Source organism: Columba livia, chromosome 5 (assembly GCF_036013475.1).
Source record: "Columba livia isolate bColLiv1 breed racing homer chromosome 5, bColLiv1.pat.W.v2, whole genome shotgun sequence".
Taxonomy (NCBI): Eukaryota; Metazoa; Chordata; class Aves; order Columbiformes; family Columbidae; genus Columba; species Columba livia.
Genome location: NC_088606.1, coordinates 17,964,444 through 17,992,340, shown reverse-complemented (window position 1 = coordinate 17,992,340; position 27,897 = coordinate 17,964,444). Strand labels below are relative to the sequence as shown.

Below are 27,897 nucleotides of genomic sequence, written 5' to 3'. Positions count from 1 at the left end.
TGTGGCATCCTTTTACACTTCATTGCAAGGTAAATTTTGCTGATAGCAAATCTCCAGATTTATTCCTGAGGCAACTACTGCAAAACAGCAGACCAGCAGGAAACATTCCAGTCCTAATGTATTTGGGCAGAATACCAGCATGCATTCACACAATTCTTCCTCTAAAACAACTACAGATAATTACATTCACATCCACAGGGCTCTGTTAAAAATAAGTAACTATCTGTAAAGCCACTTTCAAAATTAAAATCAGCCCATTGTTATACATAAATCTAGTAAAATACACAAATGTACCTAAATGCCCACTGCTTTTTGGTTATTGAAAAGGGAGGTAGGGACTATTGATAATCTGATTTCTGTATTTAAAAAGCTGATTTACCAAGACAGTAATGCCATGTGATCACTGCTCTACTAGGCACACAAATTATTCTAACTTACATCCAATCTCTCCCTTCCACTCTCCTGAAAATAAGAGACCCTGAAGTCTAAAGGCGCATACTCAGAAGTAATCCTAACAATATTGTCTATTCCGGAATGTACAAACACTGCGGGATCTTGCCGGCAAAAAGAACACGCCAATGAGAAAGGGGGAGAGAACAGAAGGAAACAGTGTTTACTCACTCTATGGCGCAGTTTTGCAAGTTTGTTTGTTTGGTTTGTTTTGTTTTTAAGAACTAGTTAATAATACAAAGGGAAAGAACTGGTGGCCTCCAGTGTGAACATTAGTATATATTTTTTAAATTGCAAAAGAGCGTCATATAAAGCAAGAAACACCACTTACCTGTCCCACCCCCTCTCTCAAAACTTGGTGAACTCCATGTTTCAGCAAGGTTTCTTGGTGGCTATGACATCTCAAGACTAGAACAGGCTGGACCCCAAGCAGTAAGAGCATATTAGGAGGGGCTGAAATTGGAAAAAAATGTTATATACCTCTTTCGTATCTTATGTACAGCCAATCATAAAACCTGTAATTAATTAGGTTTCCACAGCAGCTAATTCTGTAGACTGGAAATAGTGGTATCACAGGTTTACTGTCCATCATGACCAATGGTATCTAGTTTGGTGAGACCTTGCTATAGTTACTTAAAAAGACAGAACTTAGACAATTAAATCACAAATAAGCTAACCTCCATTTCTCAGAAAAGCCCAGCAGTGTAAGCGTTTTTATACGATTACAAGAATGCTAATGTTTATCAAGAAGGTGGGAGGAATACGGTTCATAACCCTACATGCCAAAGGTTTTTTGGTTTTACTACAGAATGGGCAAAAGTTATTCACCTACCAAAGAAAGCAAAATAATGGAAGCAGATATCTTCCACGACTACAGTATTTATATATTTTAAAGGGATATCAAAAGTCTCTCCTAATACAGCCAGAATTCCTAAGAATCAGCATATTCTTATTTAGAGAATTCACTAGTTATAATTGAAAAACTGACCTCAATGCCAGTGACCCTTAATAACCTTAAATGCCCTATACTGACACCAAATACACAGAATCACAGAATCGACTGGGTTGGAAAAGACCTCAGAGATCATCAAGTCCAACTCTTGGTCCAACTTCAGTCCATTTACTAGATCATGGCACTAAGTGCCATGTCCAATCTCAGTTTAAAAACCTTAAATAAGACACAGTGGTAATTTAAGTGAAGTCATTTGGCCTGTCAAAAAGCATAAGGCAAAATCTGCAGTCTTGCACAAATTTCTGGTCACTTTTCTGTAACTAAGGTATGGCTGAGTTAATTTCAGGTGAGGGTATTGAAAAGCACCAGTTTAGTTAATAGATAGCCTGACCTGAAAAGGGCTCTTTAGAGCTCATGTTTTTTTCATGGTGGAGGTAAGAGTTTTTCTCCTTTCCTTCACAGCCAGTGAGAGAGAAAAGAACAGACTATGAAACAACTCAGTTGTACACAAAATAACTGCAGTATCTCACAGGATATCAGCTGTGCATGGAGTTTACTTTTAATCTGAGAAGTAAAATTTCCTAAAAAGATAACTTGTTTGTCACACCCTCAGCAGTCCAGGAGAGACAACCTAAAATCAACAGTGGCAGCACTAACAACCTGTATTACGCACTAATGAACAAAGTACTTGAGACTCATCCGTGGCTCCCAGTAAACTACCATGAAGCATCCCAGAACTCTTCAATTAATAATGACTTATACAAGAAACAGCTTCTTAAGTACAGACACCAGATTAGTAAGCACCAGGATCTTGCAAGATCTAAAATAATAAATGTCAGAAAATCCAGTTACAGAGAACTTCCAGTTTTACACAAAATAACACACACATCCCCACCAAAGTATTGTGATACAACCAGCTACAGAAATGCATATTAAACCATACACTAATGGAACAAAGACCATAAGAATTATTTGTAGAACTGAAATCAACAAACACAGTCTTTTAATTTTGCTCTCAGAACATTATTCTGCTTAAAGAAATGAGAAGGAACAGTATCATACGCTTTATATATGGACTGTGGGAGTGCGAGGGTGGAGAAAGGAAAGGGGAGAATGAAACTTTATGGGGCAGAGATAACAGAAAGTGCAACCTGACATTTGCTCTATAAATAAACTAATAAAAAAGTGCCAGGTAAGTAGGTTTAAGGTTTGGTTTAGAGCTACACTGTGAGAACTTGAAAAATCAATCAATCAAGCCTTTTAAGCTCTTAGAAATGCAACGGGTGTGTAATTTGGGATAGTCTCTTTAGTCTCTTTTAATTCCCTCAAACCCAAGAACCCATCATTAATGTCAAATAATTTCCCACAGACTCTTATTTGTAAACGCAGGGAATACCCCCTCAATGCTACAGAGCAGTAGTGTGAAAGAACTAGGAAATGCAATATAGCGCAAGATATATTTTCTTCCTTCTGCACAACCACTCCTGTCTCCTCAAAGCTGTAGAAAGCACTTGAACAATTTGAAGTATTTATCTAACTTTGAAAGCTATGCAGTGCTAATTCTTCCGGCTCCACTACACAGGGCCTATACACTATTCTCAATCACAGACAACCATAGTAAGAGAATTGAAGATAAGGTTCAGAAACCTGCAGTCACACAATTAAAATCAGATCTGAGCCTCTACTTCAACCGTAAACTGCAACTACCAAGTTTTTCAACCACACTAAACCTTGATATTTTAACCCCGGCTTAGTCTACATCTATTCACCTAACAAAGGTTGTAAGAGACACAAAAAAGGAAACTAATCAGTCACTAGTCTTTGATCAACCTGCCTTGGGATTTCTGGCAAACACCCCCTTAATGATTTTGCAGGATCAGGTCTCATTTTTCCTTGCCCAGTTTCCTTTTCTAAGTTCAAGAATCCTCTCAGAATCAGCCACTGACACTAAGACACCTGAATAATTCTTACCCTCTTCCTCAAGCCAAAAGGTATCATCCTCAGGACTTGCTTTTAGTAACCCTTGCAAAGAAGTCAAGACATTTTAGACATACTAGGTGTACTGGATACACAAGTTGAGACCCCTAAATTGAACCGTTTCCATCACTCCCTCGAAGTGAGGCTTGTAAGTGTTTTCAAACTGGTCACTCCAAAATGATTATATCTTTCTGTTTCAGATATGCATTTGTGACTCAGTTTATCAAGGACACACATACAAACATGAAGAGTTCGGTTCACTCAGGCATAACCTGGGGTCTAGTACTACTGAAGATGCCCCAGGTGTTCCACCAGGCCTCCAGTGGCTGCTCCAGCGACAGTCTGTCCACAAGGCACATGTCTCAGCTGCAAGGTCTGGGTGACGTCTTGCACATCTGTCTAGTTATCAAATACTCCATGTGTGGACACAGATTAAAACTCCGAGAGAGTGGCTTAAGTAAAATTGGTATTCTAATCAGCTGAGTGTGGAGAGGAAAAACAGGAGGCAGTGTTTTGACAATGGTTTGCCATGCGAGCTTGCAAAAGGCATTTTCATTCTCCTTGCTGCATTTTCCATGAAACTAAACAGGGTGCATTTTGAGATTCAACTGAAGATAAATATGATTAAGGTTATCAGTAGCACCCAGCACTTTGTCCATTTCTCCAGATCAGACAACCCCTACAAAGACAGTGGCTATTCATTTATTAAACACTGGAATTAAGATAATAATAATTAGCTTCTACAAACCAAAACATATCCTATAACATTTTGCTAAGTCAGTTGATAAGATGGTAAGATATCTAAAGCATCATATTATCTCTTTACATTTGCAGTAAGACATACATCATGAAAACTGGTAATTCCAAGCAGTATTATTTAAAGAGTTATAAGACAAATGAAAACATTCAAGCACCTAAGGCAATGCTGTGTTCTGAACCTGCACCTTCCAAACAACCAATTTAATTTACTTCAAAATTAAACACAGTTATATCCTGGTATGACACGATATTTGTGAAACTAGGTGAAGTATTTAGATATTTTTGTCATGGTAACATGACAAAAAACCCCTTAACTGTAGTGCTTATTAAGTCCCAAAATGCAAAAAGAAAACCCTAACAAAATCAACCCTTCAAAATGAAAACAGTGCTACTCATTCCAAACGACCTTATTCAGGATTCCTTATTCAGGATTCTACACGTTCGCTCCATTTAAATCAGTTACGGATAATGTAATAAGTAATTTAAGAACATATGCTTTTTACATCATACTTCAAAATGACTTGCAGAATCACAGAAGTGAATGTTCCACCAAAGCACCTCAATCTTTCCAAGAAAAATTATTCAACTTTCTCTGCCCAATCACAAATAAAGAGACAGTGAAATTCTGAAACTTACCTGTAACATACCAACTATTTCCACTTTATTAAAAAAGATGAAAGAATGAAGTGTTGATAGCATATTTTCCTCAAAAACTGAGGGAGTGGGTAGGACCATATCTTGAATATACTGTACTCTGTATGTCTGGTGTATTTTTTGCTTCAGCTCTGGATCAGATATAGGAATCACCTCTTTAAATTTTGCTGTTTTAGTCAGAAATTCCCTGTGTTTCCGTGACTGTGATAAAGATGGGTCATATTCTAGGCATCCAATTACGTCCATTATACATTCCTCAGAAAACATGACTTCAAAAAGTGCAGTTCTGTTCAAAAGGAAAATTCCCTTGATAATTTCATACAAGTGGTGTAGTCCTTCAATGTTCTCCAAGTCTTCGCACACATGAAAAATTTCTAAGAGCTTCTTAATATAGCCCTCATTTTCCAGTGCTAGTGCGAGTTTTTCTCGACGTAATGGTGAAGGCAGTGAAGACGCCACAAGTTCTGCAATTTCTTCTAGTCGACTTAATTCACAAGACGGCAATTCTAGACCTGGTGATGACATATCATCAAAACGTTCTTCCTCAGATTCATCAACAAGGTCCTGAGTAATATCAACAGAAGGGTCTTTGCCTTGAACCTACAAAACAAGATGTGTTCAGAAAAGTGGAGTTGAATGTTTACTGCTGCTTGAATGCTTTTTAAAAATAACATTTCAAATGTCACACATTTTTGCTTTGCATGGCCAAAACAGAAGTGCAAATATAAGTTTGACATTGAGTACAGCTGATTTGAAATATAAGATATGAAAAGATTTCTTCAAACAGAAGGCTTTAAAAAATATTTCTACATTAATTATTTAATTCTATTTATTTTCTACAAATAGGAGAAAAAACAAAGAAAAAAGCTACATTTTCTGAGCACTTCAAATAAAAAAGGAAATTCATAACTACTAGTATGGACTATAACTTTTTAATAGACTACTGAAATAAGCTATTTGTTTCCAGTCTGTCTTCTCTGCAGACAGATTTTCAAATGCAAACCAGTATTATATGACTGCAGTGACAGCTTTAAACATTCGGCTATAGACTACGTAACTGCCCTTGAAGCTTTTCAAAGTTCCTGCTGCCTCAGAGGACAAAGGCCAGTCTTGTTAATTTGATTCTTGTTTTCAGTTCTGGAGAGCTGCAAGTCAAAATCTGCTATCCTGCACTTTCTAAATACTCAACAGAAGCACAGATTCCTCTCTTAAGAACAGAAAACTCCAAATCAACGTTAATGAAAGAGTAGTGGAAATCTGGAGCTGTCAGCAAAACAAGGCACAGGACCTGCAAAGATCTCTCTAGAGATACAAAGAGGAAACGATGGAAAGTACAAATTGGGAAGAGAATACAGAGAGATGCTTGGGCACCAGAGTCCTTCAGCTTTAATGACATCTTAATTGTAGTCTCTCCTTGGAGTGTGATGTGTCAAATCCAGAAAGGCACTGCTGTGCAAAACAGAAGAAGATACTGTTCTTTTAAATCTTGAGAATCAGAAAAAAACAAAACACAAAACCCTCAGAGAAATCATTCTTCATGGCTAACAGCAAGCCTAGACTTAGATTAAACTCCAGAATGCTTTTAAAACCCATATATTGTTCTGCTTACACATCAGCAACCACTTCCAGTGTAAGGGATATAAAGTTGTTCTTTTAGAAAAAGCTTTTAATGACTGAGGAAGCTTCAGATCTTTAAAGTACACTAGACACAACAGCAATAGCGTGGCCTCAAAACAGGATGTAAAGACACTGGTTTCTTACAGAAAATATTAGAACTTCACAGGAGGCTGAGGAAGCTCAGCTTCTTCTTTTGGTGTTTCCCAAGAATAAGATTTCCCCTTTCTCCCATTTTGTTTCTGGCCCCAACTTTTGGTCCTTCAGCTGCTATGGTTCCTGGAAATGCTTCTGTACTTATTTACATAAGCTTCTGTACTTACTGCTGAAAAGACTCAATCCTAAAAAAAGGAATGATCTATACACAAGCAATTAGGCAAACAGATTTCTTTTGCTTTATTTGTGAAATCAGTGAGGGGCACATGTTTACTAAGAACAGAAAGAGGGCACGCATCAGAAGAGAAATAGACAAGTCACACCTAATGTAGCATAGAAATTAAGACAAGTTGTAATGCTTGGAATGGAAGCAAAAACCCAAACAAGAACTGACAAATTGAACTAGTATCAGTCAATATATAGACCAAACTCTTTCGGGCATTGGTCAATAGTTAATACCTCACCAAATTTTACCCAGAAACAATACTGATTCAGTGACTATTTAGTCATCCAGTCATAGTGGTAAAACATGAGCTAATTATACATACTACATATTAATTGTTTGTTTAAACGGTAAGAATTAAAGCTTTGAGGTGATAATACAGGGACAGAACGATCTCATATTTCAACTATCAGATCAATCTTTCACACTCTCAACAGAAGCATACTGGCACATTTACATGGAAAAAAGTTCTGTTGAGAAATTTGATACTCCCCTCACCTGAAACAGAAGAATGAGAGAAGAGAAGGAGAAGAATGAGAAATGTAGGAAGAGAAATGTAAATAACAAATGGTTAAATCCATGAGAAATACATTATTAAAACTACTAAGAGCTCACATTCTTCCCTCCACAACAGAACTTTGAACAGGTAACATTCTCCCTTTGGCAAACCTGGAAAAATTATGAAACTAATTGCTATGAAACTTTTTAAGCATTCATTTTGAGCTAAACTTCCTCAGGCAATAATAAAGCTAAGAAGTTACCTTAACCAAAAGACCTGAAAATGCTCTTAAAAATCCTTCAAACATAGTTTTAAGATCATATTAAATTTCTGATTGAAGAACAAAGTTTCCAAACTTAAACACACAAAATTTGGGGGAGGTGGCTAAGATGACAGTTTTTACTTTATATCTACAGAGTTCAGATTCACCTCTCAGAACAGTATAAAAATTTTGAACACAATCATTAAGATGATTTAAGTGTCTCAATGTTACATTTATTAAACTTACCTGACATATTTTTTCCCATATTTCATCACATCCTGCTTTTTCTTGAAAGCTAAGCGCCAAATCATAATTTTCAGCTTCAGACCACACAATCAAGGTATCCTTTAAAGAGAGGAAGAGTATTTTCAGGCAATATATATTTCAGATTTTACAAACTGTTTAAAGAGCAAAACTTAAAAATAAAAACAGCTTGACACCTCATTATGGCAGGACAGTATTATAATATCAATGTAATCATCATACTTCGTACAATTTTATATGTTCTGAGATTCTTGGGTTTAGAAACATTTCTACATAAATCAGAATAAGGAAGTTCCAGAAAGGTACTTAGTTTTAGTTCTTAATTCATGTGACCATAATATTGTAAGTCTCAAAACATCTGGTCTAGATTATATACTTCTACTTCACTGCACCCTCTGATAAAATACGGTAACAAAAGCAACAGGTTTGGATTTTGTTTTGTTTTGTTTTTTTTTTTTAATAATCTGTTTCAATTGGACCACATAAACTGCATATTTTTTGTAGGATCAAAGTTACAATCTTTTTTTTTTATTTTTTACAGGTCCCAGAAGACACTGTGCTTAAAAAGCAGCCCCAAGATGCCTACAAACTTTAAACAGGAATGGGAACTTTAACAAGCACACAGTTCACTGCTTATGAGCACACACTCCTACTGCACTGAACCATCCACACCGTTCTTACTCATTCCAAACTACAAGTCTGAAAGATTTGCCCTAGATTTCTGGAAGTTAGTAAAAACCATGCTTAGCTGTATTTACTATCCAGACACTTAAGCTTTCACCTACTTACTAGAATAGTTCAAGAGTTTATCAGAGCCCTCATACTGTGTGCAAAAACAATATATGGAAGTGGAAGCTGACTCTGCAAAGGAACAATATTGCACACTAACTTAGGTATTTGATGCAGTAACTTACAGGCAGTCTACTAAATAACTGTTAAATTAAAAAAGGAGAGGGGGGAAAGAAAATATAATCTGCATTATTTACATATTGAACAAGTTTGATCTAAAAAAAATCTTTTATCTTCCTATAACAGCTAGCCGAAACACAGCCACAATAAATACATATAGCCCCATGAAAGTGCATTATTTCAGTTAAGTGCTAAAATATAAATTTCCTCACCAGGACAAGAGACATGAGTATTCTTCTACTTCTATTTCAATAAGAACCATAAAAATAGAGTATTTTTGTTTCATTAATTATAGATTTTGCTTATAGTGATTATTCCTAAACGAATTTTAAATATTTGCAAAAGCATTTTAAGTTACCAGACATTTATAAAGTTTAAGATAGTTTATTAATTAGCCTTAATTTATTTCAAATATTAAAATGAACATTGAACATAAAGAGAAATCTTACATTTAGACTGATACACACTTACTAGAAAAGTCCTTAAACTAAACCAAATGGCAGGATCAGCTAGCTCCATTAGTACTCAGTCAAGCAATACAATGTAATCAATTTGCCATTACCAGAGCAGCTATACTGCTTCAGAGGCATTAACAGCTTTACCTTACAAATGGCAAATAGTTTACCTTTTCCTTTTCCAAAGGGTTGAGGTGGTACACAGAAGAAAGGGATTTAGGAAGACCACCTCCAAAATATAAAAGGAAGAAGAAAGTCACAATTAATAGTTTATTCACTACAAGACAGGTCATGGTGCAAATACTCTGGTAATAACAGATTGAGAGCACTTAGTACTGCTGACTCCTCTAAAGTAAGAAAACCAACAGTTTACAAAAATTTTAAAAGGGAAGGTCCAAAGTGAGGAAGAAAAAATTAACCATCTTTTAAAAGCAGTATTAGTTATATATATCACGTTCAAAATCTAATTGCAGAGGTCAATGTATTAGTATTTATACTGCAGTAATTTTTGAGGCCACTGTCCCATCAGCTTCCTACTGAGTAGTGCTTATTTCATACAAAAACCCCACAAACCTAACACTAAGTCTTAAGCAGACCCTAGCACAACCTTCAACATTCCTATCTAATTACATTTCCATTTAGGTGAAAGTGGTTAGATTTCTAGGCAAGCCATTTCCAAAAGAACACAAAAACATCTTTTCTTCTTTGTGAAGAACATGGCTGGCAAATAAGGAAATGACTAAAAGAACACAAATAAGGACAGCGTTATTTACATTAACTGTGATTAAGCTGAATAAACAAAAGCTCTAAGTCTCCAAACACAATCCAGCACTGGACTAAGACAGGTCTGTCTGTCTTTTGCCCCTGGGGAGAGGAGGGATGGAGGGAGGATGGCAGGCACAGGAAAAATGAAAGGGAAGACACAAAGGTAAAGCTGTTTGAAAAACAGATGTACGGAAGTTTGTTTGGCCATAGTAGAGCAGTTGTTCTTGTTAAACAAGATCATCTACTATGATATATGGAAGCTGAGCCAGTGTCTTTTCACTGCTACACACATTATTTTTTTTAAATTGTTTCTTCTTTGGAAAGCAAAACAAAAAGCTGCTGAAATAAATTATTTGAGCAGCAGAACAAGAATCTTCAAGTTCAGTTTATTAATATTAGAAAAGTATTTTTCAACTGCCAACATTAACATCTTAAAATTATTAGTTATCTCTTGTCTTATCACACAATGATTTAACATTATAGATTAATATCACTATCTCAACAGAAATCTATCAACTGCTACTCTCCAGATCCTTTGTAGGAGAATAATTGTTTGTACATCCTTTTTCCTCAAGGGCTTTCAAAAACAGAAAATGAAACTAAGTGAGAAAAGAACTTCACTCTGTTGCATAATAACACAGTTCAGTCAAAGTTTAAATTCACTGTGAAATACAGTTATGAATGTAATTTCATTTTCTTAACCCTACAAAGCTTAAAATAATCAAAAAGAAGAGCAGTACAAGCCTTGTACATGGATGATTAGATGACTGAAGGAAATTCTAGATGCGGCAAAAGATTAAAAAAATGAATAAAAGTCTAGTTTCTGCTTGTTTTATTTAAAGGAACCTTTCTGTGTGTTTGATCTGAAATCTCCCCGGTGTAATTTGGATCCACTAACCATTCTGGATCTCTTGGCTATGGAATAAGACTATTTGTTGCTTCCAAATGCCAAACATCATTCTCAAAAGCAACTGCAATTTCTTACAACTGCCTCCTACATTCCAACAGAAAACAGGAGTGTGAATAAATATGCTTAGCAATAGTAGCTATTGGTTAGGGGTAAAGAGAAGAGTCTTTATGTTACCCTTCTACGAGCATAAGATCTTCAGTATTGACTCATAAGAGCAGTTCTGGCTCAGTTCGATCAAGAGCATATCCTTTTTTTGCCTTACATCCAAAATGGTAGCCTCTAGACAAGGAACTGGATGGGATTACTACAACATCTAAAATTTGTTCTTATTTAGCTTTCCGCTAAACACAATTAAAATGTGAAACTGCAGTATTATATCATAGCTGCACTGTGTGAACTGAGTCATAAACACGGACAAATGTTTCATCAGTGAAGGCTTCTCTGCTGAGCGCTCTGCAAGAATCCTAGTGTTCCAGCTCCTCATAGTTCACAAGATGCATTAGAGTTCTTGGCAAGATCTTTTTTACATAGGATGATAATCAGGAAACTAATTATGTAGCGTTCACAATCTTGTTCTGAGATTGAAAATCATTTGCTGCTTTGCAAAAAAATATTCTGAGAATGGTGCCAGTTGGATGTGTCATCACTACTTTAGCCCATAAAAACTTGCTGTCTCCCTAAGACTGTTTATATGCATTTGTCTTCTTTCCTTTTATTGTTCATTATGACTGCTCAGATACAATCAGGAATTCTTAATTTCAAGCAAAAATTCTGAGCATGGCCTCTTTTTAGAAGACCTATGTATTGAATATTCCCATAAAGAGGTATTTATCATTCCTACCAATGGAGGTTGACTTCTTGCACTCTTTTCCTTATAATGATGTAGCCTGAGGCAAAACTTCCTCAGAATACAATCAGGCATTTCACTGCTGCTTGTCTCACTGTTGGCTGCATCAAGTCCACATGGAGCAGGTTCAGGTTAGGTAGAGGTTTTCAAGGAAACACTACCGTGTGCTACTGCTTTATTTGAGACTTCATTTCTAAGAAACCAACCTTCAAAAATACTACTGCAATAGTTTAAGCCAGGAAGCAGTAGCAACTATACTTAGGTGGACAGGGCTTAGTATCTATCATATGATTTCTGCTCACTTTTGGCACTGATTGCCAAGAGGCTTACTCTCCTTAATAGTAAGGTTGTTGAATAGACACTATCAGTCTTAAGTTCTCGCCGTAACACTCACCAGATGTCACACTTTTATTAGACATTAAATTGGTTTTATTTAACTACTGGCAAGCAGATTAGCAGGTGTGTTGTACAGCATTCATATGATTGCCAAAGCAAGCCCTGGGATTTCATAATGAACAATTTCAGAGCAACTAGTACTTGGGATTTGATTCTGCTGCAAAATTGATTTAAATTCTCCTTCCTAATGGGATAAAATTAAGAAAACTTATTGTTTGACAATGCTCTCTCACTGGTGTTCACATCCAGAGAGAATACTAGTCTTCTCTGTAGCTCCAAAATATTCTCTTGGCAACCCTATGAGATTTAGGCTACTCTCAAGCAGCAGCAGTATCCCAAATTAGATATGTCTTCCATAAATTATGTCTTTCTGTCTTAAAAAGCAAATTATTCTCTTCCTACTAGCCTTCAAATCATTTAGGTGTATGACACTTTCCTGGCCCCCACTGGAAGTTCAGCCAAGGAAGGCTGTTCTTCCCCCTCCTGGACTGCCCGATTCCTCATCTAAGCCCCTGCATCATGTACAGTTACAGATACTTCCCTGGACATGTCAAGATACCTTTCAGCATCTTGCTAGATAATTATTTACAAAGAACAGTAGTTTCATAAGCAGCTTTTCGTTTATGAAATAAACAAACTACTGGCACTATACAGGGTTTGTTTTTTTTTTTTTTTTTTTTTTAAGTTAAATATATACAGTTACCATGGTAAGTTGCAGCAGAATCTTCAGGCTAAAAAACCTGTCCCAGTAAAGCAATACAAAGTTTCAATTCTTCATCTGGTTTTATGCATTTGTTCATTTAGAATTTGGATATCTGGATGTTTTAACAAGTTATCCCAAGAACTGGAATAATATATCAACAGCACATTCAGCCTTTTGGCAGAAGGTACTCTATTAGCTTCTAAGAAAGCTCAACAATCATACATGAGTTTTCGGCTAGCCATTTCATAGCTGCATTCCCATGAATCACGTGGAATTTTAGTTGAGCTTATTAGTTCTATAACAGAAACTCAACTCACTGGCCTAGTGACTATACCCAGAAACAGCAGAAAAAGTAGATTTCACAGGAAGACATGTGAAGATAAAGGAACATGTGATCACTGAAATGGATAAACAAACCTACCCCCAAAACAACAGCAATCACTCCCTGTGTTTTTCCCTCCTCCCCACAAAACCACACACTTTTCTTTACTATCTTAACTACAATAGGCACAAATTTTATTGAAACAGTTTCACAGTTGGCTCTCTTGTCCTGACAGTAAGGGTAGGAAATTCGTCTTCTCCGAGCATTCTACCAGTACATTTTTGGATCTTTTCAAAATTTAGCCTTGTTATTAGTAATAAGTCTGCTCTCCATCATTCAAGGATACCTTCAAACTACATAGCTAGTAGAAGATGCTCCAGACAAATTTAAGCTTTGTATCCTTCTAAGGAACTGAAAAAACAGACCGCAAAAGCAGAGGACACAAAATACTCAAGTTTTTTAGAGCAGAGGCAAGACTTTACAGCTGGAAGCAACTCAAGTCGTCCTTGTCTCAGGCACAGAAAGGGATGCAATACATACTTCACCATTGGTTTACAGGATGTACATGGGTGTACCTACAATAAAGTTGAGGATGTAAGTCTTTACTGTTCCATTGCTAAAGTATTGCCAAAGTATACTGAAAGTATATTGAAAAGTATATACCCCAGTCCACACCCGCATCTGTTTTCTCCCTAGACAAATGCTATCTATATAGAGTTTATTTCTCCTTTAAGGCTGCACAGGAAGAGCTATGTTGTCCTAAAATTCATTTTCTGAATAAGGATAACTTGTTTAAGAGCCGTACCTCTGTCACTAGCATTCTGGAATTGTGTCATTTTAATGCCTTAAAAAAACCAAACCAAAACATAAAAAATAGAGAATGGATTGAGGTGTATAAACTGACTTCACCAGGATATTACAATTAAGGTATCTTCTACTTCACTAGGATATTAAGAAAACATCAACAGAAGAGGAAAACTTAATATTCTATGTATGGTCCAGCAACCCATAGTATAATTAAATTGTACTTACTAAACAAAATTTGCTTTTAAGCTGTGTGCTACTTACCCATAATTAAAACCAGTTTATTCCATACCAAAGTTATAGAACTGTTACTCTAACATTTTAAAATAAGAGTACCAATAAAATTTAACATACAGCCCTAAACAAGAATAAAAGTCAGGAGGCCAAATGGCTGTACTGACGCACTTTTTGCTTTTTCAGAAGAAATCTGCTGCCTACAAATTGTACCTTAAGAAATATTAGTTCTTTTTCTGAGCCACAGGACACTAGTTTCTCAAGTTGTTTTCTTTTCAGTTTATTTTCCTCATATGGATTCCTTTCTTATAGCGTAACCAAGGATGAGGAAGGACACGCTTCAGAGCATCCAAAAACTTCCACTGGTAGCAATTCTATGTTACAGAATCAGATACATAGATATATCTTTCTTTCTGAATGCACAGTAGAAAATGACCCTTCATTGTGACAGAAAGGGTAATCTAATTCATCTGACTAGTGAAATGGTAGTCAAAAGACTTTCTATGTGTTTCATGCTTTAAGGAATTATTTCAAACCTCTAAATGGCAGGTAAGCCTAGGAAGACTGGGGACTAGAACATACAAGCCAAAGTATCTCAGGATCCTGCTGATATATGAAAAAAGAGTCCCCAAGCAGGTCTCAAGATCTGCAAAGTACTCTTTCTCTCCAAAGAGAAAAGCAGACAGTAGTATCCACTGTCAACCAGATCAACATTTACGTGCATATAGAGACCTGACTAACCCACAATAAAAGGGCAGTCATTGCCTTCAATCCTAAACCACAAGAAATCTAAAACAGACCATCTGATGGGTTCACAAGCTACGTTTTTTTTTTTTTTTGTAGTTTCCATGGATGTTTTACACACCAAGTGAACAGAGGCAGCAAGGTAAACCTGTATTTAAGTCTTCACACTATTATTTTGACAAATAATGATCTAAGCTGTGAGAGTTACTATTACAATATATATATGCATAGCCAGAGATCACACCATTTGTGGTATCAACAATTAGCGCCAGTGTGAAACAAATTGTCCTGTTAATACTGCAGCACAGGTAAAAGGTTCTTTCATCAGTGGAAGAACTTCATTGTTTGTCACAAAGGTATCTATAGGCTTGTTGTAGAATGCAAAGCAACTGACGCAGCAAGTTCTGCAAAGAGCTCATCTATCACGCATCTCTCCTTCCTTCCAGTCACCAACTATATTAGTTGGTCCATTATAAGATTGTTTTTTCTTACAAGTCTCATAACAGTCTTCTTTACAAGCTTTAAGTCAGAACTCATCCAGCTCTTCCATTAGATATCCAAAGTGCACACAAGCCACATGCTACGTATATCACAGTAAAAACAGATGTACTGCTACGTATCCTTTTAAAATGTAATGAAGTTTTACCCTCACAACAAAATTTGAGATTAAAGTCTAGAAAAACTTAGTTTTAAGTCTTAGATTTCTAGGAGATTTTTCTTGAAATTTTATGAGTGCAACTGACAACTGCAGGCCAATGCAAAAGGAAGTCTTCTATCTCAGGTTGCAATTTCACTAGTAGCTGAGGTGACCTAAGGGGCATTCTGCGGGCAAAAAGGCAAGATCTGACTCTTCCATTCCACAAAGGGATCTGCTGTAAGGTGGCTTGAAACTGCTGCTGACGTAGACAGTTATTCGTTTTTGATGAGGGATCTGGAGTACCAAGCTGATTTTCTTGTGGTTTAGTAAGTTTAGGCAGCTCAGAGTTCTATGAGCAGAACCAGAAAGAAGCAGCTCTTCCTTTCAGCTGCAAAGCTCCAAGCTTAGCTCATAGGGAATCAGGTTTAAATTCTGAACTTGCCTGTTACTAAGGGAAAGGATAAGCAGGCCTCACCTGAAAGATAACATGCTATAAAGTAATATCAATACACACACACCAAGAAAGATTTCGTATTTCTAAGGCTCGGATTGGAGTCCTACACTCAATCAATATTAGAGACTGCTTTGCTTAAATAACATGAACAATCCATCTGCAAATACCAATTTCCATCTACACAGCATTTGAAAGCTTTAAGAACAGCACTTTCCTTTCTCCAGCACAGAAAACGTACAGTGCTGTTCTAACAGGACAGATTCATGTTTAATATTTTTATTTCTCTAACCATGTTTTCACAGTCACCAGTACTGGATTTGCGCAGTGATAGATTACAATACCTGTCTGACACAGAGTAGCAGCAAGCACAGATAGGAAATGCTGTACTACTGATAGGCATGTGTGGTGGTTTGCACTGATCTTATAATTTTATGCCTACTTTAAGTAAGCTTCATGTTTGATCTGGCATAAAGCCTATTGATACAAAGCTCACTCCTCAAAGCTCTTTGAAGAGATTTGAACCAGCAAAGCAAGTTTACACTAGATCAGCACTTTATGCCATAGAGCTGTGAAATATTCAATGTCATTTCAGGAGTCCTAAAGCTTGAGTTATTGTATCATAGAACCATGACCTCAAGCTAATCAGGATTACAACTAAGAGTGAGCTTGCTTAGCATTTTTGCTGGTCTTATCCTTTCTTACTCCCTGCAATCGATTCTCCACCCCGCATTTAGTTGTTCAGTATGGACTGTTTATATGGTGCATGATGAATTTTATCAATGGGCAGATACAGGTTAAATTTTCCAAAGAAGGATACTTTTAACCCAGAATGGATCTCCCCATTTAGTTCAACATAAAATCCTACAAACAGCTGCACAACCACTGGGACTGCCTGTAAGCGAAACTACAGTGTGTCTATGCTTATAATAAATTACTAAAGCTGAAGCCTGAAGAGTTTTTTAATATATTGACTGTACCAGACAGGATCTTAGCAAGTCTTAGCTGATTAGACAGGCAACAAAACACCGTCTGGTTCAGCATTTCTAAACCTCTAAAGGTAATTTTCAGCAACCATGAGATAAGAACAGCATACAAAGTACAAGACCCACAGTTCACTTCTCACCCACATCAGTAGCATTCTTTAGGGGCTCACAATGCATGGCTTAAATAATTGAAGCAAGGTGCAAACCAGAGGTGAAAAACTGCTTTTATGTATACAGAATGCTATGAAGCAGTAGTAACCTATATCCATCTTCCACGTAAAAGCCAAAGGTAAACATGTAAACAGGTTTAAAGCCTTCTAGTCTTCTCTTAAACAAAATACACTGAAAGTTGTAGTATCCGAAATATAAAGAAAAAATTAAGTTTCAGATACTATACTCCTTAGGAACCTCAGCTATTTTGTGATTTTCCAACTATGCTTTGTCTGCCTCTCTGAATGCATTTTTTGGTGTAAAGCAGAGCACAACTTATATATATAGTTCCACAAAAAATGCAGAGAAATATCACACATATCATGAAGTACTTTGCCTCCTATTTTTGGTACAAGAACGTGAAATATAATTTGCAGAGGCAAAAAAAGGACTGTATTGCTGAAGTTAAGAACCTGCCTTTAAATGTGAGGCAAAAAAAAAAAAGAGCATGTTTACCTGTTGCTTCTGGTACGCAGTGTTCGGGTTAATTTTGGACTCCAAAAGAAGAGAGCCTAGAAAAAAGAAGTTCCACTTATTTACATGTATACTAAAATTTCCATCTCAACATGAATTTTCTGATCACTCTTTCTTCAAGTAGGTATTAACATCCTTTCTCCCAACAACAAGCCTGTTAAACTAATATTCTACAGCTTTATATTTAATTTTTCCCTCAAAGATATTGTTCACATGGCAAAGAACATTCAAGAATGTTTTGAGGACTGGAATTTTAACCTCCTCCTTATTCTGAGTAATAACTTTTCCACAGATAATTCTTTAGAGATGACAATCTGCAAAAAATTAGCACACAAAAACCATCACAACTGCATTCCATAGATCACGTATGGTTGTTTTGTACAAAATTTGCTAACCATGTGGTATTTGTTCTTACAGTTTACCTAAAACACTTGCATTATTTTGCTGGAAAGAATATCCATAAACTCATACTTAAGAGTGACAACCATTGTCACTGCCAATCCCCAAAAGCTTCAGACACTATAACTTCGGAATAATGGTTCTACAGCAGCTTATACTGATTTAAGACACAGAATAGCAACTGTGTTCTTATGTCTGTGTTTTCTTGCCCTTTCTGTTGCATAAATGTTAGTGTTCAGCCATGTCACATTTTAATGGTTAGGAGGGTTACCTAGATAAAAACAACCTTTAAAACTACCTTTATTTTTGGTATAATGACTTCCCTCATCCACCTTGCTGCTGAACTGCACAAATGCCAGTGCATGAAACACTCTTTACAGCCATGACTTTAATGTACGTACCTGTAAAGCTTCACTCAACATACATGAGGAAGCATTAATAAATTGACCTGCACAGTCAGTCTTGTAATTAAAACATAGGGCTGCGAGCACCCCTTTACAGAGGAACTTCTCCATTCACTTACCTGCTTAAATATATTATTTTCTAAGAAAAGTCCAACTTTCTTTAAGAAAAGTCTTAACTTCTTAGTTGCATAGCTGTAGTTATAGGGCAGTCTTATATTATTAGAATATTTGTCAAATATCCTCACAAAATCTACACTACAGAAAAATATAAATGTTTCAACCACCTCAAATATGGAAGCCTGAGGATTTGAAGACAGGACAAAAAAAACCAAACACATTACTTGGATTTGAAAAACATACTTGGAATTGAAAGTTGTACTTCCACATCTCACAGCAGAATCAACAATGACTAGCTCATTTTCACTATCTAAAGAGTATACCAGTTAAAAAATCCACAGCAAAAAATAACCCAAACCAGTGTTCATTTACCAAGTATGACCATCCTCAGTCTCACAGGTTACACGTATAACAGAAACTCGCACTCCTTTCCTGAAGAATTGTTACTGACTTAGAGAAGATCATGGAATCATAGAACAGTTTGGGCTACAAGGGACCTCCAAAGATCACCTAGTCCAACCTCCCTGCAATAAGCAGGGATGTCTTCAACTAGATCAGGTTGCTCAGAGCCCCATCCAGCCTGGCCCTGAATGACTCCAGAGATGGGGCATCTACCACCTCTCTGGTTAACCTGTGCCAGTGTTCCACCACACTCATCGACAAAATTTCTTCCTTATATCAAGTCTAAATCTCCCCTCTTTTAGTTTAAAACCATTACACCTTGTCCTGTCATAACAGGCCCTGCTAAAATGTCTGTCCTCTTTCTTACAAGCCTCATTTAAGTACTGAAAGGCTACAATAAGGTCTCCCTGGAGTCTTCTCTCCTCTGGGGTGAAGAACCCCAACTCCCTCAAGCATGCCCTCATGCAAGAGGCATTTCAGTCTTCTGATCATTTTTGTGACCTCCTCTGGACTTACTCCAACAGGTCCATGTCTTTCCCACGCTGACTACTTCAGAGCTGGATGCAGGACTTCAAGTGGGGTCTCACCAGAGGAGAGCACAGGGGCAGAACGACCTCCCTTGACCTGCTGGCCACCCTCCAAGCAGCCCAAGATACATTTGGCTTTCTGGGCAGCAAGTGCACATTGCTGGCTCACCTCCAATCTTTCATTCACCAGTACTCCCAAGTCTTTCTCGGCAGAGCTGCTCTGAATCCCTTCATCCCCAGCCTGTATTGATACTGGGGGTTGCCCTGACCCAGGTGCAGGATGTTGCACTTGGCCTTGTGGAAGCTCATGAGGTTCACATGGGCCCACTTCTGGAGCTCTGGAGGTCCCTCTGGATGGCCTCTCATCTCTCAGGCCATATCACCTGGACCACTCAGCTTGGTGTCATCCACAAAGTTGCTGAGGGTGCACTCGATCACACTGTCTATGTCACTGATGAAGATGTTAGGTTGGGGGAAGTGAGGGAAGAGAGATTGAAGAACAAGGTCACAGAACTTCACTTGCTGAAAGAGTGGTGCATCATTAAAGAATTCCATAAATATCAGAACAGTTTGCTGTCTGATAAGAAAGTTTATTGCTTCATGAATTTAGAAGATTTACCAAGGACTTTGATATTAATTAGCTTACTATTATGTGATAGGTGCTTCTTCCTGATTTTTAAGTCTGTTCTACAAGAAGCAGCTTTCACTAATGAAGCTAGCTTGAGAAGCTACCACCCTGTCTCAACTGCCCTTGCAGTAAAAGCTGTTTACAAACTCAGATACAATTCAACAACAAAATTGAACAACAACTAAATAGCCCTAAGTGGAAAAGAAGACAACAACAACAGAAAAAGCAATCTCCTCTCAAAACCATATATACTACCCTTGCTTTTTCTAAGACTTTTTCCAGTTTTCTAACCTGCATCGGCTCTTAACAAGCAGCTTATGTGCTTAAGTGTGACAGTATAACTAAAGAAAAAAGTGAAAGTCACAAACTAGAGAGAAGGAAGACATCCCAGATGAGTATTAATGATTAATCCAATACACTGTGGTACTTAGGCCACAGTCTCAAGCTTTGAATTTTGGGTTTGCCTAGTCAATACCTAAAAATAACATTCCCTTTTCCATTACGATAGTTATAGGCTGTATTTCACTTCAATCTTACTTTCAGTTTCAAAGCCTCAGCTTCAATTACATGAAGTTTTCGAATATTGTTCTGTGATATTATCTTAATTGACTAACTTCCAGAAAATCTTTACGGTCTAGAAATATTTAATAGCAGCAAATATGAACTAGAATATTATAAGAATTAAAAGCAATTGATAATTTCAAGATTATAAATGCTGAACACAGATCTACAGACACGGAAATTCTGAAACTAGCAGAATATCATATATAACTTGATGCCATGTTTGACAAAATACTATTAAAAAAAAAATCTTGGAGACAAGTGAATGCAGACATTCCATCTTCCAGGCTAGAAACAGGCAGTAGAGAATTACCTCCTTCCTACAGTTACCACAGAAGAACATTTTTTCTTCTCTACTAAACCTGACACTTGCAAGAAAGACAAATCAAACCTTATAAGGCTTGACTTGCTTCTCATTACCACATGATTCAACTTATTCCTCACCATTTTGGACAATAACTAGAAAAATATTAATTTGGAGACAGAAACATACCAAAACATAAACTGTGTGCTATAACCTATAACTGCCCTTAATCAATTGTTCTGGAGAATCTCATGCTCTATTTGTGCAATTTTTTCCCCCAAAAGGTCTCAACAACACAAAAACAGTGACTATTCTGCCAGTTAGTTCACTGACTCTATTTTCATGCAGCACGTCTCACAGGATCAGGCCCCCTCATGATATGAGGCAGTCTTAGACCTCTGTTACTTGCTTCTGGGAACCAGGCAACAGTAACAGATGTCTGTAATGCAAACATATTCTTCAGAAAAAGGTTACAGAAATTTAAAATTCAGCAAATGAAGTTTTTCTCCATTCAAAGTCAATATCAGTATTGATTCCTAAATACAGTTTAAGATCCTTACTCTTACATTTGTCATAAATTTGTCATAAGCAATTACTTTCTATGAAGGTATTTTTCTCTTGGTACTATCCTATAATATGCTGAGACTATCCAGTCTGCTTTATTAAAAACACACCAACAAAATTTCATCTTCATTGACCCAATGACACTATTCAAAGTCAGGTAAGACCTGAAAACTCACCTTAATGCGAGCTATGGTTTTAATAACGCCTCCTTCCCCCAAAATTATGCAGATCTAGTTTTTTCTAAATTATAGCCTTGAATAAACTTGTAACTGCAAAACATTGGTAACATCTGAAATCACCTATAAAGAAGAAAACATTGATCTGCAGAATTCTCTTATTTGCCACTGTAATTTAATATAGCACAGTTGGGTTTTTCTGTTAATATAGTAACAAGGATCTGTGCTGTGAAAGAAATGTGTATGTAGGGAAAGACTTGCTCAAAGGAGATCAAATACCGACATAAAATACTATTTTCAGAGACACTTGGAGAACATCAAATGTAACAATTCTATAGTCACAAACAACAAATCTGCAGTCTTGTTTACATACATGGATATGGAAGAGACCTGCTGATATGGAATACCACTCCTTTCCCATCAAACTGTTAGGTGGATCCTTTCTTAAAAGGAGAAAAGGTACAGTGTCTCTCATTACTCCTCACCTGTATACATGTCCTTATGTTTAAATGGAAATTTCAATTCAATAAGTGTTTTTTGCAAGATGCACACAGAGGTTTCAGTTCTGCAATCAGTTCTGCTGCTACTGAATCACAGAAACCAATCCACAGAAACTTAGGAACAGTTCCAATTGAGGTCCAAGAAACTGTTCTACATTCACAGGAGACTGTTGCTTAGTCTGACACATTTCTGAAGAGTCAAACCAAACACTAAAGGGAGAACCAAGAGAAAAGAAACAAGCAAAAAAAAAAAATCCCATCCCTTCTCCGATTTTTTTTCATTTTAAGGTAAGTACGTAACCACAAAGTTTTCTGTGTTGCTTTCCTAAAAATAAACAAATAAAATTCATCCCTTGAGTTTGAGCAAGGTAAAGAAAACTTAAGCCAATTTTTGGCCAAGGCTTCTGCCACTATTACTGGGTTGCTGATACCTAGCCTAAAGCAACAGCAAGCATGTGGATGCCTACTGTGTTGCAAAAGTCATTAACATATAGAATTCAGAAATGGCAAACTACAACTTTTGAATAAAAGCAGATGGTTCCTGAAAAAAAGCTGGCAAATGTCCTCCAATGGGGAAGTTCACTTTGGCTCATCAAAAAGTTTAGTTACAAGACTAGTATGCTTTAATTAAAAGTCTAAGCTTTCAAATTAACCTGTGTTAGCTGAACACAAGTTCATTTTAGAGGTCACTTCAGTCAGCTGGGCTCAGAACAACAAAGTGATCTGAAAACATGCAGTGAAAAATCTAGAAGCACAAAGACATTTTAAGAATGAAGCAGGTCACAGCAGGCTAAAATACCATATGAGAAACAGGTAAGAAATCAAAGGCTTCTGAGTATACACAAACTCATGTGGAAGGTGATGATTTGTAAGAAGAGAGTTTGCCACTGCTCTACTGCAATTCAAATATAACACACTACAACTAGGAATCACACAGAGAAACTTCTCAGGGTTTTAAGTAAAAAAAGTTAACAGTTGTTTAAGTGTAAAAAAAAATACTATTACCTGTCTCAAAGCATATCTGATCTGAAAACAGTTTGATATTTCCGTACTATAACAGATTACATCAAATTGCTTGCAATGACTCTTAAAGATTAGTTCCTGGGAGCATTAAACAGCTCAGACAGCAACACAAATCATTCATCTGCTCTAAATTCTTATAAGATGGTGTTATAAAAACACCAACCCATGACAAAAAAAAAAAAAAAAAAAACTCCTCCAGATAAGAAAAATTGCGCTATTATTCAATTCTTATTGCTCCAACTCCAGATGACAGCTTACTTTGGACTTGGCATATCAACTGTAGCTCTCTTATCTGAAAACCCTGACTTTGCCATAAAATCTCAACCACTTGTAAAACAGCTACAGAGATACACCAAGTAACAGCTGCACAATCAAAAGACTGAACCATGTGCTAGCCCAGATGGTCAGCCAAATGAATCCCTGGTAATTCTGCTGTTGCTCTGTGCACAGCAGAACTGGCCCTTTAACAGGAGTGGGAATTTCCCCCACAGCAGGAACTGCTGCAAACATCCCCCACGGCTTCCCTCACTCAGGAAACTGAGCCTTCAGCTTCAGACAGATACGAGGTTTTCAGTCAGCTTCCTGGAGTAAGTCAATAAGAACATGCCATCGTGCACAGGATGAATCTCAGCTCAAACGTGAGGAAAAGCTGGTTTAGAAAAGGAGGAAGGAAGAAGCTTCATTGTGGAAAGAGGAGGAGCTGACAAAGACAATACAAGAACGCAATGGAAACATGGAGGCAAATGGTGTGTAGGTCAGGTTCCTAGTACTTGTATGTTTTTGATAACTATTAAAAAAAAAAAAAAAAATCACACTCAACAACTTCATGTAGTTAAAAAAACATGCAAGGGAATGCATGAATTGCTTAAATACCTAAACCACGAGCCTGGTACTACCTTTTTCCAAACCATTTGCTCACATGTAAAAATGACTGCATTAGCTTTCAAAATCAGCTCACAAACAACTAACACTGAGAATAAAGAAACTACAAATCAAATCTTACGAGGTGTTTACACAAGCAAGTTAGAAAAACTAGCCTATTCATAGAGTGCACATTTACACCCAGGACTGATACTACCTACTAAATTAAGAACTTAAGCTCTGTATATTATTCAATACTAAGTACATGCATGCTGTTTGAGAGAAGTCTAATGTGTGTATCCTATTGAACGTAGTTCTGTGTATTAGGTGTAATTAGTGAGTTTGAGCCCATTCTGCTTTGATTAGACTATCTGGCTATGTAACACAAAGTAATGACTTCATCATTGTTTTGGGATCTTCTATACCAATTTGTATTTTGCTTCTTATAGACATTAATTTACAACATATAAGCTGGCAACAACAATCCAGTTGAGGTTCTAACCAGTCTTAAGCATAAATATCCCACTGAAAGTCAATAAAGGGATTTTCTTTTGAATGGGCTATTTCTTCACAAGCAGGTTATGAACTGCAGTTCCTTTGCTTTTTCTAAAAAGAATTAGTAATAAAAAAAAAAAAATCAGTAAATTGTTTAGTGTACAGAAGATATGTTGCCAGTCTTAAAACACAAACACAGCAGCCATGTAGACAGAAAGGACTGTATCTACAATGAAATATCCTGTAAAGATTAGCCTAAAAATTTAGTGCTAACCTTCTTTTTACCTCCCTCATGTTGAAATGAAACTAAATCTATTTCCATTTTGAACGCTTTCTCTTACACTATGAAGTTGGCCAAACTATAAATGCATCTTCTTTGATGTAAAATAAATAAAATCAAGTATCAATTTAACTTTTTGAAGTACAATCAAGGACCTCCAAATCCTGAGACTCATGCTTATCAAAAGCTCAATTATCAAAATCCTGCTTAGATGAAACTTTGATTCCTCCATATCAGTTTATGATCTTTGCTGTAGAGATTATTGTACAGTTTGTCAGAACTTTCTCAAACTGTAAGAAGGAAAGATTCCCAAGTTGCTCTTCATCCTAGTTCTAACAATGAAAAAGCCAAATAAAGAAAATTACAAGGTCTGTTGACAGTCACAAGCTACAACTATATCTAGAAGTCACTAGACACAGTAGCTATGAAGTAGTAAGTCACACACTGACAGACTTTACTAGCAAAATGGTATATGCTAGATATTGCAGAGCATACATTTTAAAATCTGCTCTGGTCAGAGCAGCCATGAACTCAACCAACAACCAAGACTAGCCAAAACACATAGCTACCGGGCAGATACTAGTACTCAACCTATACTACTAACATATGTTGTCATAAAATGTAAAGGAAGTTGATAACGCACTGTTTCAAATTTATTTACAGGAAGATTCAGAACTGCTTACTGACCGAGAACTACTATTCCGTTAAAAAAGCATCACTGAAAACGCTGTTCTGTTCACTGTATTGTCTTTACTACTATAACAACTGTACTTCAATAACTGTTGATAGCTTTTAAAATGTTTTGCATAATTCTTGCTACCAAAGAAAAGGAAGGGAGGAAAAAAAAGGCTGTTAGCCATCCAATGACCTTTAAAAAATTTTTACTAAAAAATATGATCCAAGTTTTGAATAACTCCTTTCCTGAGGGTATCATTTCCAGAAATATCCAAAGAAAGATATATCACAATGATCAGTTTTGAAACTGAATTACATTGGGCACCCAGTAATAGACCACCCAATATCCAAACCCATACAAGATTTACAAGATCTGAAGATATTTTGTATGCAACACCGTGTATTCACTATGAACCAACTGTCTACTACACTTGCACTTGATGGCAATCTTCCATTTCTTTCACTTGGCCTAACACGAGTGAACTATAGTTAGTGCCTATTACTTGCTTTTAGGATCACACCTGAATTACACAGTAAAACATTAAGGCAACAGACACAAAGCTGAGCCCAGTTCCTTTCCTGGGTAGGATGAGGAAAGATTGTGCCTTCAGACATGCACACACTTACCATCACTCTCTGCCCTGACTAGCAGGGACATGCCCTTCAGCCTCTCCACGTAGCAAGAGGACACATGCCCTGTGCCTCGATCATCCCACTGGCGGTCCTCGTTTAGCGTGTAAACCTTCACCCTCCGCCGGGTGTCAGTCATCCTGCCGCCTGCCACAGCACAGCCACCGCTCTGGCTGGCAACTGCTGGAGGAGCAGGAGGCTGGTTGGGGGCTAGGGCCCCCTCAGGGGAGGGGACCGGGAAAGAAGGGAGCAGCCCCACACGGGCACGCCAAGCGAGCTCTTCTTACTCCTCTTCAGTGCTCCAATGGGATCCTCATTATCGAGGGTAACAGAGGATTGGGGGACGCGGGGGAAACGGGGGAACAAGAAGAGAGGTGAAGATGTGAAAGGGGAGCTCCTCCAGCCACAGTCAGGCGCTGCACAAAAGCCAAGCAAGCCTACGCAGGAGAGAGCCGCAGAGAGAAGAGAGGCTCTTTGCAGGGTGAAGGGCAGGCAGGAGAGGCGGTGAAGAAGGGAACCCGGAGGAGAAGTGGATCCACGGCACTGGAAGCAGCGGTGGGGAGGAGATGGCACGGGCGGCCACGGCCAGCCGACCCGGGGTGACAGGAGCAGCCGAGCCCGGAGGCCGGGGCCCTAGCGAAGGAAGCAAGCAGGGGCTGGTGAGGCCGGGCTGAAGCTGGCGGGGGCAGGCAAGCGGGAGAGGAGCCGCTCGCCCCGGCCCGGAGCTCGGCTCTATTGTGCAGCAGCTGCCCAGGCCCGAAGCCCCTCGCTCGCCGTCCGTCAGCGCAGGGCTCCGCGGAGCCGCCTTCCTTCCCGCCGGGCCGGCCGGGCCTGGGGGCACTGCCTGTCCTGGGGGCAGGATGAAGCGGGCGGGCTCGCTCAGCGTCCCGTCTCCCCCATGGGCTCCCGTCGCAGGCGGCGGCTTCACTCCCAGCCCGACTCGGCCGCCATATTCTTCTTCTTCCTCCTCCTCCTCCTCCCGGTGCTGCGGCGACTCAGTCCCGACTCTTCAGCGCGCCCGGCGACGTGGCTACACTCCAGGCACTCAGCAGCCCGGGCGGCAGAGAGGCGCTCTGCCCTACCGAGGGGACGAGCGGCGACGGCGCGGCCCGTCCAGCCCAGCTCCCACCGGCTCCGTCTCCGCCTCAGTCAGTGCGCGGCCGCCATCTTGGTTTCACCTCTCACTGGAGGCGCGGGGTCTCCCAGCCAGCGGCAGCATGGGCTGCCCGCCAGCATTTAAAGGGCCAGCTGCCCCGAGCGGGCAGCGGCTTGGGGGCGCGCTCCGCACCCACGGGTGGGCCCGCGCTGCCGGGCCCCACGCAGTCCTGGCCGCCCCACGCAGCACCAGCCCTGCCGCACAGCACCGCGCCCTGCACCGCGCCCAGCGCCGCCCCCACGCGGCGCCCTGCTGGGATCGCTCTCGGAGCGCGCGGGCGGGACACGCGTGGGGCCTTGGTCCGGCCGTTACCGCCGGCCCGGGGAGCGGGGGCGCAGTGCGGCCAGGACGCGCGGCATAGGGTCAGCACCGGCTGCCCCGCTGCTGCCCGCGCCCGGCGGTGGCGCTGCCCGCTCTCTGCGAGGCGCCCGGGGCCCCTCGCCGGGCGCTGCCGGGAACGGGCGGCCGGTGGGCGGCCCCACGTGGGACCCAGCTGCTGGGAAACGCGCGGCCCCGCGTCCCGCGCGCACGGGAGTGC

At 38.8% G+C, this 27,897-nt stretch overlaps 1 protein-coding gene across 4 annotated transcripts in view; it reads right to left on the bottom strand.

The window, feature by feature from the left end:
- The window catches only part of PPP4R3A (protein phosphatase 4 regulatory subunit 3A), a 46,686-nt gene extending 19,294 nt beyond the window's left edge, over positions 1-27,392 (bottom strand). The window contains exons 1-5 of one of the 4 annotated variants that reach the window (XM_065063656.1): positions 26,201-26,584; positions 17,640-17,695; positions 13,600-13,692; positions 7,793-7,891; positions 4,775-5,392 (exon numbers count right to left, since the gene is read on the bottom strand). In XM_065063656.1, the coding sequence (XP_064919728.1) occupies positions 4,775-5,392; positions 7,793-7,891; positions 13,600-13,692; positions 17,640-17,695; positions 26,201-26,342 (1,008 nt within the window). In that variant the 5' untranslated portion in view covers positions 26,343-26,584. Of the gene's footprint in view, positions 1-4,774; positions 5,393-7,792; positions 7,892-9,344; positions 9,398-13,599; positions 13,693-17,639; positions 17,696-26,200 lie in introns of those variants that run through there. The other 3 variants (XM_005506148.3, XM_065063657.1, XM_065063658.1) reach the window with 3 other exon arrangements.
- Positions 27,393-27,897: the final 505 nt, after the last annotated feature.